Source organism: Prionailurus viverrinus, chromosome A3, assembly GCF_022837055.1.
Source record: "Prionailurus viverrinus isolate Anna chromosome A3, UM_Priviv_1.0, whole genome shotgun sequence".
Lineage (NCBI taxonomy): Eukaryota > Metazoa > Chordata > Mammalia > Carnivora > Felidae > Prionailurus > Prionailurus viverrinus.
Window position 1 is genome coordinate 58,267,579 of NC_062563.1, and position 13,596 is coordinate 58,281,174.

The following is a 13,596-nucleotide window of genomic DNA, read 5'->3' on the forward strand; positions in this document are numbered from 1 at the left end:
ACAACAACACACCCAACCCGAACACATACCCACACTTGCACAAATACTGTTGAAATTTGGATTGGAATTTTTTTGAATCCATAGATTCATTTGGGGAGAACTGATATCTTTATAATACTGAGTCTTACAATCTATGAACATTGTATAACCTTAGGTCTTCTCTAATTTATCTCAATAATGTTTTGTTTCTTTTTTAGTTTGTATCACACTTTTGAACAGACTTTGCTAGACTTATTCCTCAGTATTTGATAATTGTTGATACTATTGTAAATGTAATCTTCTAAATTTAGTTTTGTTTGTTGTTGGTATTTATAGACATACATAGAAATACCATATATATGCACATATATGCATATGTTTACATACAGACAGAAAGACCAGTGATCTTGCTAAATTCATTTACTAATTCTAATAATTTGTCTATAGGTTTTTAAATTTTCCTCCATGTACACATTTATAAATACCCTATTTTTAATTCAACTACAAACAATCAAAATATTACACAAAGATTTTCAGTACTGTGTTTGATTACACAGTTGACGAGAACTAGTGATTTCTGACTTCCTTTCTGGAAAGTGGATATTTAGGCTTCCCCTGTTCATCCATTATTCTGTCATTTACCTAAAAATATTCATCAGATACCTATGATATGCCAGATTTAAGTCACTACTAGCTCTGGATATAGAATGAATGGGGGGCGCCTGGGTGGCGCAGTCGGTTAAGCGTCCGACTTCAGCCAGGTCACGATCTCGCGGTCCGTGAGTTCGAGCCCCGCGTCAGGCTCTGGGCTGATGGCTCAGAGCCTGGAGCCTGTTTCCGATTCTGTGTCTCCCACTCTCTCTACCCCTCGCCTATTCATGCTCTGTCTCTCTCTGTCCCAAAAATAAATAAACGTTGAAAAAAAAAAATTTTAGAATGAATGGTAAGATAAATGGTCAGCACCATCACACAATTTAAGTCAAGGAAAGAAAACTAAGTATGACAGATACTGTGACAGGGACATGGGGTTCTCTGAAGTATGTAACAGAGAAACTAACCTCATCTCTTTGGGCAGAGAGCTTGTTAAGAGCAGGCAGCAAGACAGAAAGCTTCCTAGAAGTAGTTCAGCTGACAAGTGAAAGAATAGAAATTTGCCAGGTTAAGAGGAATCCAAGAGCTTCTAAGCAGAGGAAATAGCATTGCAAATCTCCAAGTCATGGAATCTTGCAACAGGAAACCAAAACTTCATTTCAAATATTTTGTTGTTTACCTGGATGTATCAATTGGATATATGCTGAATTTATACCATCTGTATTCTTGGCTACACAGGTAAATGGATATAGATAAAATCTACTTTCCACTTCTGAAATATTAAGTACTGTGATGATTGTGTTCTTTCTTTTGGTTGAAGGATTTTCCACTCTGTTAAAAAGAAAGAGAATACATGAAGTTGTTTGAGTAAAACTACTACAACTGAGACATATACACATGGTTTATCTCTTAATTCGCCACATGAATTACAGCAGAAGTTATCACCAGCCCTAAGCACAGGGATAATAATCAGGCTGTTGGCAACACTGATCTGAGATTTTATAGCCCAAAGACCACAGTCAGTGAAAGATTCAGTAGCAGAGATCATGTTAAAATTATCAGCTTCCAAGAAGAAAAAAATGGATGCACATGCTAGTCACCATGGGGCACTGAGAAGAACGCACGAAACAGGAGATTGGGACAGATGACCAAGGAGAATGCTAAGGAGTCAGGAGCTGATCCCTAGAGAGGAATCAGAAAGCCACTAGAGACTTGAGAGGTAGAGTGCCAGGCTCTTGGCCCACCTAATGAGTCTTTCCTAAACTGCTTTTAAAACCCCAGAATATCATGAAGGGTAATTCAGGAAAGTTGCTTCATTAGAATTCTGTACCACATCTACCTATGGTCAAGAGAAAGCCTTCCAAGTGGTTCAGAATTTACACCACGAGGACATGTATTTTTACCTTGTGTGTAAGTTCTTATAAATCCTGTTTAGCTCAGGAAAACTCAATATGGGCAGCAAAGGGTCAAGACTCTGCCCAAAGAGATGAGATGCCAACTAACTCTTGCTATTCAATGAAACCATCAAGGTTGTATAAAGCATGATATGAAGTGTAATACCAAAACTTCTCGGTTGCACGATAGGCTTTTAGCATACTTACGGCAAATAATCCTCCACCAACACTGGGTCGTCGTCATCAATTAATGACCCATTCCACTTCCAGTATACAAAGTCACTCAACTGGCCACTGACATTGCAGATCAACTGTAGCCTGGATCCTGCAAAGCAATATATTTTTAATCAGAGCTATTGATTTTTATCTGATCTATCTAGATTAGTAAATGGCTATTGATTAAAAATTTTAAATTATAGAAAAGTACAAACAGAAAGAAAAATTGCCCTTAAACCTACCACTCGGAGAGAACCGTGATTAGTAACTTCATGTATCTCATTCTTTGTGTATACGTGAAATTTTAAAAATGAAACATTATTGTCTACTATTTATAAATATTGTATACTGGGAACTTCAGCTCACATGATCAGCCTTCCAAAAGAGGCCGTTTCATGGCTGCTTAGTATTCTGTAATACAGATCTACTATGATTAATGGCTTTTTTATTGATAAACACAATTTGCTTCTAATTTTTCATTATTAGGATTAATATTCTAATGAACACCCTTGTGCCTCAATATTATACATATCCTGAAGTATTACTTTGAATCTGGAAGTAGAATTAAGAGATAAACATATTTAAAAACTCATCCTCCCTCTTCCAAATGAGACTGTACATATCTACACTTTGTCCAGCAGGGTATGTGAATGCTCTCTCACCCCCAAGCCCCCAGATTCCAAATATATTTGCTTAGTCATTGTCCAATGAGAGAATTAAAAACACCATTTAAATTTTTGTGTGAATTTCTTGGGATACCTGGGTGGCTCAGACAGTTAAGCGTCTGACTCTTCATGTTGGCTCAGGCCATGATCTCACGCTTTGTGAGTTGAGCCCCACATCAGGCTCTGCACAGACAGTGTGGAGCCTGCTTGGGATTCTTTCTCTCTGCCCTTCCCTGCCTCTCTCTCTCTTTCTCTCTCTCTCTCTCTCTCTCTCTCTCTCTTTCTCTCTCTCTCAAAATAATAAAGAAAGAAACTTAAAAGAAAAAAACAAAAACGTTTCTGCATTTCTTGAAATCATGGTGAATGGACATCTTTTATAAGTTCAGTATCGGTTTGTTTTTAAGAACTGTTTGTTATGCTTACTGTCCATTATTTAATTGCTTCTTATATTAACTCCACTGCTGTATGGGAGCTCTTTATTCACTGAGGATATTAACGTTTTATCATACATGAAAACTATTCCAAATAACTTTCAGAGTTCGTTGCTTTTGTTTTATTTCTGTCTATGGAAATTCTTTGATATTTCTCTCTCTCTCTCTCTCTCTCTCTCTCTCTCTCTCTCTCCCTTCCTCCCTCTCTCCCCTTTTTTGGTCAAATTTCTGTTTTATATGTTTTCACAATTTTTTCTAAAAGCTTTATCACCAAATCAGGAAAATACCCAAGTACATTTTCATTGAGGTATATAATGTTTTCATTGTTCTGACTGTTTTAGTTCTTTACTCTGTCTAGAATGTAATTGGGTATGGTGTGAGAGAGAGATTTAACTTCATGTTTTTATCCAAATAGCTCATTTATAATTTCAGAACCCCTTATTGGATAATAATTTGTAATGTCACTTTTGTCATAAAATAAATTATTTGGGACTTTCTTGGTTGAGCTAAATGTGTATACTGATGTCAAGGGTACCACAATCTTAATTACTATAGTTTTAGGGTAAACATTGGTATTATTTAGAGCTCTTCTTGTCAATACTATTTTAATAATCTCATCATTTTAATATTCTGGGTGAATTTAAGAAATCACTTGCAAACTTTTGAGCCCATTCATATTTTTGTCAGAATTCCATTAAAACTATAACTTTAGGGGAGCCTGGGTGGCCCAGTTGGATAAGCATCCACCTTCAACTCAGGTCATGATCTCACAGCTCTGGGTTCGAGCCCTGCATGGGGCTCTGTGCTGACAGCTCAGAGCCTAGAGCCTGCTTCAGATTCTCTGTCTCCCTCTCTCTCTGCCCCTCCCATGCTCACACTCTATGTGTCCCTCTCTCTCTCAAAAATAACCATTTAAAAAATTTAAAAAAAAATTAAAAAAAAATTTTAAGAGTTGATATCTTTACAATCTCTAGTTTTCCATACAGGAAAAACATACATTTCTATTAAAGTTTTCCATAAATTGGCATTTCTCAAGACTGTTTCCATTATTGCTCCCTTTTGAGTCTTTTTAGACATTTTTACCCTAATTGACTACCTCCCCATGAATTTTTAATACCACAGACATACAGTATATCTGTTGATTGAGGTTTTTTTTCCTCTAAATACCAATTTTATCCCCACTGGAAACAAATAGCTCCCACTCCTTGTCAATATGCATGCTTTAAATCTCAGTTTTCCTGATATTTATATGTCAGAATTTTTTTCTCCCCTCTAAATCCTATTTATTTTTAAAAGATTTTGCCAAGAAACTATAGACATCTCTATGACATGTTGCAAACAGGATCTCTTTCCCCATTATGTTTTCTAGTTGGTTACTGCCAAACAAGTTCACCATTTTTAGAATATTGATTTTGTTACAAGCATTTTATGTATTTTAATGAAGTTGTTATAGACAATGTCCATTTAAAACCCACATCCCCAGGCCAAAAAGTACAAATAAAATTAAAAAGTGCAGTGTTCTGTGGTATACACTTGTGTATGAATAACTTTATTGACTGCTTATGAAAAGCAGAACTTTTCGGGGATCTTCTGACAAGATTTTTCTTTAATCTTAAAATGCTTTCTCTTCAGTGACACCATCTTTGGAGTCAGTCACTATTCTCACCATCTCTATGCCACCTCGACGCCAACCTGCTATTCCTCTTCTTTGGGGTCAGACCCCCAGATTTTAAAAGCAGCTTTAAATTAAGGAAAGGCCATTTTGCCACAGCTCAGTTCTCTGAGAAACTTCCATCTCCCACTGAAAGCCACAAGTCAGGAGGGAAACAATCACGTGCTGGAACTTCAGGTCCAATTGGAAAGCCAGTATGAACACTCACGTCGGTCTTATTCACCACAAGCCTGAAGAAGCATGGTCCTGGAAAAGATGGCCCCTCTGTGCACACACGTAATTTATAAAAAGGAGAGGGCAAAGGAAGGAGACTGAGGCTCGATTACTAAAAATCAGCACCATGAAAACAAATGATAATGACTAATGGACACCAGAACTCAAATTACCAGACGTTTTAACGAGGTGAGGTGACAGTCTTCAGTTCCATCTTGAACGCCACAAAAGAACTGTTTTTAAAAGTAAAAAGGGACTGACGGGAAAGAAGGAAAGATAAAAAGAATATCTAAACTGCTGAAGGACCCTATTTGCTCCTGATATCCTGATAAACCTCAATCACTTCTTCTTCCTCCATTCCCAACTCCTTCCGACTGTGATTATCAGCAATTCTCTGACCTTTGAAGAGAAGCCTGAGTGAATTCACTGGAACTCCCAGTCTTTGACAGTATGGTTCTTGGTGTTTCTTGAGACACGTTGTCTGTCCTCTTCACTTCAAAGTGAATCTCACTGCGATCCTGGCCAACCACTCTGAGTTTAATGTGTGCTCTTTCCTTCTTATCCCACAAGTCCCCACTTGAAGGCTTTGACTCCTGGTCAGACATGGTGATGATGGCTTCAGCCAGGGTCTCCTCCTCACAGCAGTGGCCTCGGAGAAGTAGGCCTTCGCTCTGGGATTCACAAATCTATCTCTTCCCCACAGCACACCACCACAGCTGGAGGGACTTCTGCTATACCTAGAATATTAATTTTATATCTGGCCAATTAGTAATATATTAATTCTAATTTTAATAATAAAGTCATTTTCTCCCTTACAGTAAGCATGACTTGGTTCCTTTACTTATGGTTGTATCGGTGGGCACTTCTGAAATATGTTAAGTAATGCTGGTTATGTGGGCATCTTTGTCTTGCTCTTGACTTCAGTGAGGGGGTCTATACCTGTAGAAGGTCTAACACAACAGTGGCTCACCATGAAGAATGTTAGTGACTACTGGTTTGAACTGATGTTATTTATTAAGTTAAGGAAGTATCCCTCAGTTCCTAAGTTATTTTACTGGTAATTTGGATTGAATCTTATCAAATGCCTGTTAGACCTACAGGGTAATCATAGGACAGGGTGATGGGTGCATCAGACCAACATGATACATTAAAATATAATAACATATGATATATTAAAATATGCTTCTGAATATGAAGCTATTTTTAGATTTGGAGATCAATGTCACCTAAACTATAGAGCTCTAAAGTGTACACATCTAGAACAAGAATTCTTAACAGAGGCTATGGCCACCAGGGCAAATAGTGGATATCTTGGGCAAGAAAATCCTTAGATATTGCAATGGTTTGTGACCCTGCAAAGTGCACGGTACATCAACAGATATACAATATATCTGTGGCATTGGAAAACTGAAGAAGGGAAGAAGATAGGGTGGGGGTAGGGTGAATGCCTTTTTAGGCTCTACAGGGGAGCAGTAATGAGGAGAAACAAAAAAGCATTTCTCTAGATTACTAGAATACTGCTCTAGATTCTATATTGGCTTATATGTAATTGTGAGTTTTCACATCTTTGTTTTTTTATACCTGTGAATGCCTTTATATTACCTCCCGCCATTAATAACTGCTTGGACACATACAGCATCCTTTGGTCCCAAACTTTTACCTTCTAATCTCTGTACAACTATTCACGGTCTTCATGTAGTTAGTTTCACAGAAGAGAACTTTATATGCCAGCCTGGTGTTTGATCCTCTGATATAAAAATCTGTTTTTATGTTTGGGCCAGTGGTTTTCCATAAAATTTTCAGTGACAGCAGAAATGTTCTATATTTGTGCTAATGCAGTAATCACTTGTCACATATGGTTATTAAGCCCTTGAAATATGGCTACCACGACTGAAGAACTAATTTTTAATTGAACTAAATTAACTAATTTACTTAATTTAAATTTACATGTACATAGTCACATATCGCTGGTGGCTATCGCATTGTATAGTTTAGGTCTGGATGCTTATAGGATTATGTCTTTGTTCCTGAAATAAAAAATTTTCACTGACTTGATGGTCATCCTAGAAAAAAAAACGTATCCTTTTTGGTCTCTTATCTTATTCTTCTGCCTGAAAACTTAGGTCTGGTCATAAGAAATCCATCCTGTACCAGTCAGATAAATTATACTTCTCATTTCTAGTCCTTTTGAACTTGGTCTTTGGCTAGTGTTTCCATGGGTAGTAAGTATCCACAGGAGAGTGGGGGTGGACAAATCAGACAAGGCTAGATTTTTGTCCTGAGAGGCAGGAAATCCAAAGAAACATTTAAAGACATAATCTGTGCCACTTTCCCACTAATGGTAGGTATATTCAGTAAATAATTTAGGTTATGTGTGGTAAAGGCAGAGTTTATCTTAATCTTGAGTTCAAAATAATGATTTCAGCATATTCTGATTGGAGACCACTTACCCAGACTTGCTTCCATTGTCTCATTAGTTGGACTCACAATTATAGGCTTCACAGGCTTGTCTTCCTCTGAAAGACAAACATCAGCAGGGGTTCTTAGTCTCTTACAGAGCAGAATCTCAGCGGATGACAACAGTTAGCAAAATATACCAAAATATATCACATGGAGTCTGGCCAGATATTCCCCTGAGAGCCCAGCGCATATATGGCAGGAGAGAGAGGGCAAGAAGTGAAAGAAGGAGGCCACCACAGAGGCCACGGCAAAACCATGAACGCCTGCCAGAAAGCCTGGGCCCTGCTGAGCCCATCAAGTTTGGTGCTACAAACACACATATCACCAGGACTCCAGACAAGTGCCTCTTCCTAAAGCAAATCAGGAAAAGCGAGTAGCTGTGGCAAGGTACTTCTGTGGATGAAGCATTATTAACCAGAAGGACCGTCCAGTGCTAGACCTGCTTGTATTTCGTAATTTTAGTAATGACCCAAGAGTTGAGTGCCAAGAAATTTGGCATCATTTATTAAAAAGGGTGGAAAAGTATGAAGGAGCTCCAGAAATCCATCTGAGTTTTATTTACAAGAAGACGGACTTCAAAGGTTGATCTGTAGCCAACCCTGAGAAACTATGAGCCGGAATGGCCAGGATTCCACCATAGTCAAAACAAAACAAAACACAAAAGGCAAAAAAACAAAAACAACAACAACAACAACAACAACAACAAAGCAAACTCCATCAGAGCAGGATATTGTCTCTTTTGTCCCCTGACGTATACCTAGAACAGTGTGCCTGGCATAGAGTAGATGCTCAATTAATATTTTTGAATCTGCCTTTATGAAAACAAAATATGACCTTATCTCTGATGAAGTATATTATTTCTATAGAAGGGATCAGAAAATGAGACAGAGGGTATTTAAAACATATTTGACCTATCTAAAAAATTCCCTAGTTCTCTCTAAAATTCTGTCTGTCGCTCTGGTTGCCGTATGTCAAGAAAGACAAGCCAGAGCTACACAATGGCCAGAGAGAAGCTGCTAAAATCTCAGGATGGTAGTGATATAAAGACTGCTGGAAATTATAATGCACTGGTGCTTGTAGGATGTGGGCAAGGAATTAATTTTGATTCAATAAAATTAACGTTTAAAAAATATAAGTTATTAGATGATTGAGAACACCTAGCTATAGGTAGGGTGATCATATTTTGGAATTACCTGAGATAGTTCCCATTTTTGCCTCTTGTCCCAGCATAATTACCAATAAGACTCCTTTAACTTTTAAAGTCCTGGTTAAAGTAACTCTTCTATTACTGAAAGCTGACGAAATCTGACACAGAAAGGATGAACATTCTGCCCATCCCCAGGTAATGTAGGAGTGCATTTTCTTGTAAAATAGCTTCTAGGGGAAACATAGTTAATAGAGAATTGAAAGCCTCGAGAAGATTTACTAGAAAAATCATCATACACCTTTTTACTTCTCCTCTGTTCTGCACCAGGCACATGACCACAAGTTGAGCATACCTGATTGCTGATCTCCCCAACAGTCTTGGAAGGTTGTATCCCATTACAGAAGAGGAAACAGGCGTAGAGAGGTCAGGCGAGCTAACAAGAAACTAACAAGAGGTAGAGCGTGCTCTGGGAGTGCAACGTATTCCAAAGCCCATCAGCATCCACCCCATCACACCAACAACCCTCACTGCTACACACTCAGACTCCCCAAGCGAAAGACCTTGGAACTACTCTTCCTCATACACCAGCCACAGGGAACTCCAGAGCTCTCTGGAAGAACCATCTTTAGCCATGCCAAAGAACAAGTCTCTTGCTTCCATTGGAAAACAGCTCGTAACTGTTGGTTGAATTAGCCCTGCATCTGAGGCAGGAATGCAAAACACAGACGCGGTATTAGCAACAAAGACTAAACTAATAGCCATGTGACATTTGGCAAGTCACCAAGCTGCTCTTGGGTTTAGCTCTTCCATTAACAACGAAGGGAATACTAGAATCATGATTTCTGGGCCTTCCCAGGTTCAAACTCCTAGGACTGGAGCTATGACTCACCTAGAGTGAGAAGTTCTATAACCCGGGTAATACGATACTGCTTTCCCAAGTATGTATAGGATGCTTGACAAGTATAGTTCCCCTTATGTGCTGCAGTCACATTCGTCATGATGAGTCTATTTGTCAGTCCAGTAAAGTTCACATTGTCAAGTAGTAGAGGTTTGCAATCCTAGACAGAGGCAGAGGAAGGGAGTATTGAAAACCAATTAATGAATTCCCCCTGCCTACCAGCAAAAGAAACTGTTTTTTCACATTGGTGAATGTTTTACAAATGTGTCTATTTATGTGTATGTATGTGTATACACACGCACACACATATGTATACATGCATATTTATGTTCATATATATTCATACATATGTGAATTGAAAACCTCAGGAGAATTTACAAAAATAATCTCACATGCCTATTTATTTCTCTTCTGTTTTGCACCAGGCACATGATCACAAGTTGAGCACATGTATGACTACATATATATGACCATGTTCCTTACATACAAGTTTTAATATAGTATGTTTTTGGCAATACTCACAATTACATTTCCAGGATATTAAATGTTTATGCCTATGAGCCTTGCACTTTGAAGACAAGTGAAGACAAATTTATTTGCAAGAAAAACATGTTTGAGGAAAGAATGCTAACACCATATTTTCTTAGTAATGCTGTACTTCCTTTCTTCATTGACATTATTTATTTTGTATTTCTTCACCCCTATAAGATGATTCCCCACATAAGCTCCAACCAACTAGGTAGAGCGAAAGTACCAAAAAACGTGATGTGTTCCATGGAGTGCTAGCCAATCCACTTTCAAGATAGTCACAGAAACCACTAAATTATTTCAGGATCACTTAATATTTTTAATAAAGCAAAAATACATATGTTTTATGATAAATAGGGATCTCTTAAAAACCTTAAATTTATAATCAGTCTTATCATTAAATATCTTTTACTTCTACTATACTTTTCTCAATCTTAATCAAATAAAATTAAGAGAAAGTAAGATTTTTATTAAGCTGCAAATTAAATGTATGTAGTCTTACAACTTTTAAAAAAATTTCTAATAGGTTTCACACACAAAAGCAAACAACATGTCACATGAAAAAGTCCTCTGCGGATTCACCCTATGGTCCAAGACAGAAAACTGATTTTATCTGACAGAAAAGCAAAATACCATATGTAATATAAAATTACCTTATGCCACTGTATTTTGGGTAACTCATGTTTTTCGTCTCTAAAAAAATCCAAATAAGGACACACAAGTTGTCCATCTCTTGCAATGGGTAGTTTCTGTGTAAATATAGCTTCTGCATTGTAACACAAGTTAGGTTCATGCTGCACAAACTTAATAGCTATTTTAATTTTGAGGCAGTAAGTTGAATTTCTAAAACAAATCAAAATAGATGAATTAAGCACCATTAAAGATGTTTCCATCCTTAACGACTGCAGCCACACAGAACACATGTTTGTAACATTATTAATCCCTTTCTTACCTTACTGCACAATAGTAATGTCCCGAATCCTCTACCTTAGCGGGAACAAACCAAAGTTTATCTTTGTGCTGATGAATCCTGGAGTCTACTTCCATAGATATAGGTGTCTTGCTGTCATTTTTATACCAAATTATAGTGCCTTTCTTTTCGTTCGGGTTAAGAAGACATGAACGAACATCAATTTCATACGCAGATGAAACTAAAACTACTTTTTCTTCACGTTCCTCACAAGTATCTTTAAAAGGGAAAAAGGGAAAGCAATTTCCATGAGAAATTCGTCAGTGATTTTTAATGTAATATCTACATATAAACACATCAATTATAAAATACATCAATTCATATTATGTATGAGTTTTAACGGCTTTATGATTAAAAGTATAATCTTGGGGGCACCTGAGTGACTCAGCTGGTTAAGTGTCCAACTCTTGGTTTCAGCTCAGGTCATGATCTCACGATTTGTGGGTCTGAGGCCTGCTAGGCTCTGTACTGACAGTGCAGAGCCTGCTTGGAATTCTCTCTCTCCCCCTCTCTCTCTGCTCCCCTTTGCTCGTGCTCTTTCTCTCTCAAAATAAATCAATTAACTTAAAAACATTTTTTTAAATAAAAATATCATCTTGGAAGTCTGAAAGATTTATGTACAAATCCAGTTGTGTCACCGACTAGCTGTGTGTCCTTGGGAAAGCTATTTAACCTCTCTTATCCCTTCCTGTCCATCTAAAACTTGGTGCTAATGTAGCAGGAGAGATATCTACTTCAGTACAAAATGGACTGGATTTGGCCTCCCACCTAAACAATTTTAAAAATGGACCGTGTATATGAAACAACAATATTCAAGACACTGAACATCAGGGAACAAAAGACAGAAATACTCGAAAGATGGAAAACAAAACAGGTGAGCCCTACAATTTTCCCAAGTTACTGCCTAGAGAAAGATTCTAGGTCATGACATTGCAAGGAGGAAACACAGGCAAAGCCCAGTGTTCTCTCTGAATGGAGAAAATAGAGCTGGGAATCCAGGTAAACCATAAGTTTGCAGAACAGAATACCAAAGGGATTATAACTGTATAGATAGATAGAGCTTTGAAGATAAGTCTCCCTTAAGCTTTCAGCTGAGTACCAATTAGCATAAGCACATTAGAAGTGCCAAGGCCAGGGGCGCCTGGGTGGCGCAGTTGGTTAAGCGTCCGACTTCAGCCAGGTCACGATCTCGCGGTCCGTGAGTTCGAGCCCCAGGTCAGGCTCTGGGCTGATGGCTCGGAGCCTGGAGCCTGTTTCCGATTCTGTGTCTCCCTCTCTCTCTGCCCCTCTCCCGTTCATGCTCTGTCTCTCTCTGTCCCAAAAATAAATAAAAAACGTTGAAAAAACAAAATTTAAAAAAAAAGAAGTGCCAAGGCCAGAGTGAAAACTGCCAAAAGGTTTAGAGTGAATATCCACTGGAGCACACACTTGCTAGTAACATTTGATGTTTTCAACAGGCAGAATGAAAAGCCTCCTTAATCATGGGGCATCAGGTAAAGTACCCAGATGATTCCGACCCACCAGATGGGACGTATTAGGCCCCATACAAAACCTTGTTCTGATCATGACTAATAAAGCTTAAAATCAAAACCTGAAAAGACCAACTACTTCCAAGTCATAACCTTGTGGCCGAACAATTCAAGAACATTTTTAACAATACAAAAATATCCAGCACCCAAAATGGTAAAATTTACAATGACCAGCATTCAATCAAAAATTATCAGGTGTGCAAAGAAGTGGGACAATACAATCAATAAGAAGAAGGAAACAGTCAATCAAAACTGACCCAGAATTGACACAGATGATAGAATGGATTGAAAAATTAAAATAGTTATTACTACTCAGTTCCATTTGTCCAAGATACTAGATCAAGCATGTTGAGTAGAGACATGAAAGAGATGTTTTAATGAAATTTAAATCAAATTTCTAGTAATGAAAACTACAATGTTGTCTTAAAAAAAACACTGGATATGATTAATGGCAGATTTGACAATACAGAAAAAAAGATTAGTGAACCTAAAGGCACAGCATTAGAAACTATCCAGAATTAAACACAGAGAGAAAAATAACAGAAATTTTACAAAATAAAATTAGTTAGCTGCAGGACAACTTCAATACATGTAATATAAATTCCTGAAGAAAAAGGAGAAGAGAGGTGGGTGAAACATAAAAAGTACTTGAAGAAATACAGGCTTTCAAGATTTTATTAAAATAATGTACACACAGATCCCAAAATCACAATAAACCCTAAGGAAAAAAAAAACCATGACAAAAACTACACCAAACACAAAAATGATGCAGCCTTCTTGTCAAAAACAATACAAACCAGAAAAGAGTAAAATAACGTAAGTACTGAAAGAAAAAATTACCAACCTAGAATTCATGATCTAGTAAAAATATCTTTCAAAAACAGGAGCAAAATCAACACTTTT

At 37.5% G+C, this 13,596-nt stretch overlaps 1 protein-coding gene and 1 pseudogene across 7 annotated transcripts in view; both read right to left on the reverse strand.

Moving 5' to 3' along the window:
• IL1R1 (interleukin 1 receptor type 1) overlaps positions 1–13,596 on the reverse strand; it is a 91,078-nt gene that overhangs the window by 17,519 nt on the left and 59,963 nt on the right. For 6 of the 7 annotated variants that reach the window (XR_007151208.1, XM_047854415.1, XM_047854416.1 and 3 more), the window contains 6 exons: positions 11,147–11,381; positions 10,848–11,037; positions 9,658–9,826; positions 7,612–7,677; positions 2,172–2,289; positions 1,250–1,401 (listed from right to left, as the gene is read on the reverse strand). Coding sequence is in view for 6 of the 7 variants with exons in the window: in XM_047854415.1 (XP_047710371.1) it covers positions 1,250–1,401; positions 2,172–2,289; positions 7,612–7,677; positions 9,658–9,826; positions 10,848–11,037; positions 11,147–11,381 (930 nt within the window). In the remaining variant the exon portion in view is untranslated. The remainder of the gene's footprint in view (positions 1–1,249; positions 1,402–2,171; positions 2,290–7,611; positions 7,678–9,657; positions 9,827–10,847; positions 11,038–11,146; positions 11,382–13,596) is intronic. The other variant, XM_047854419.1, reaches the window with a different exon arrangement.
• Positions 4,589–7,601, reverse strand: LOC125162887 (small ubiquitin-related modifier 1-like; annotated as a pseudogene).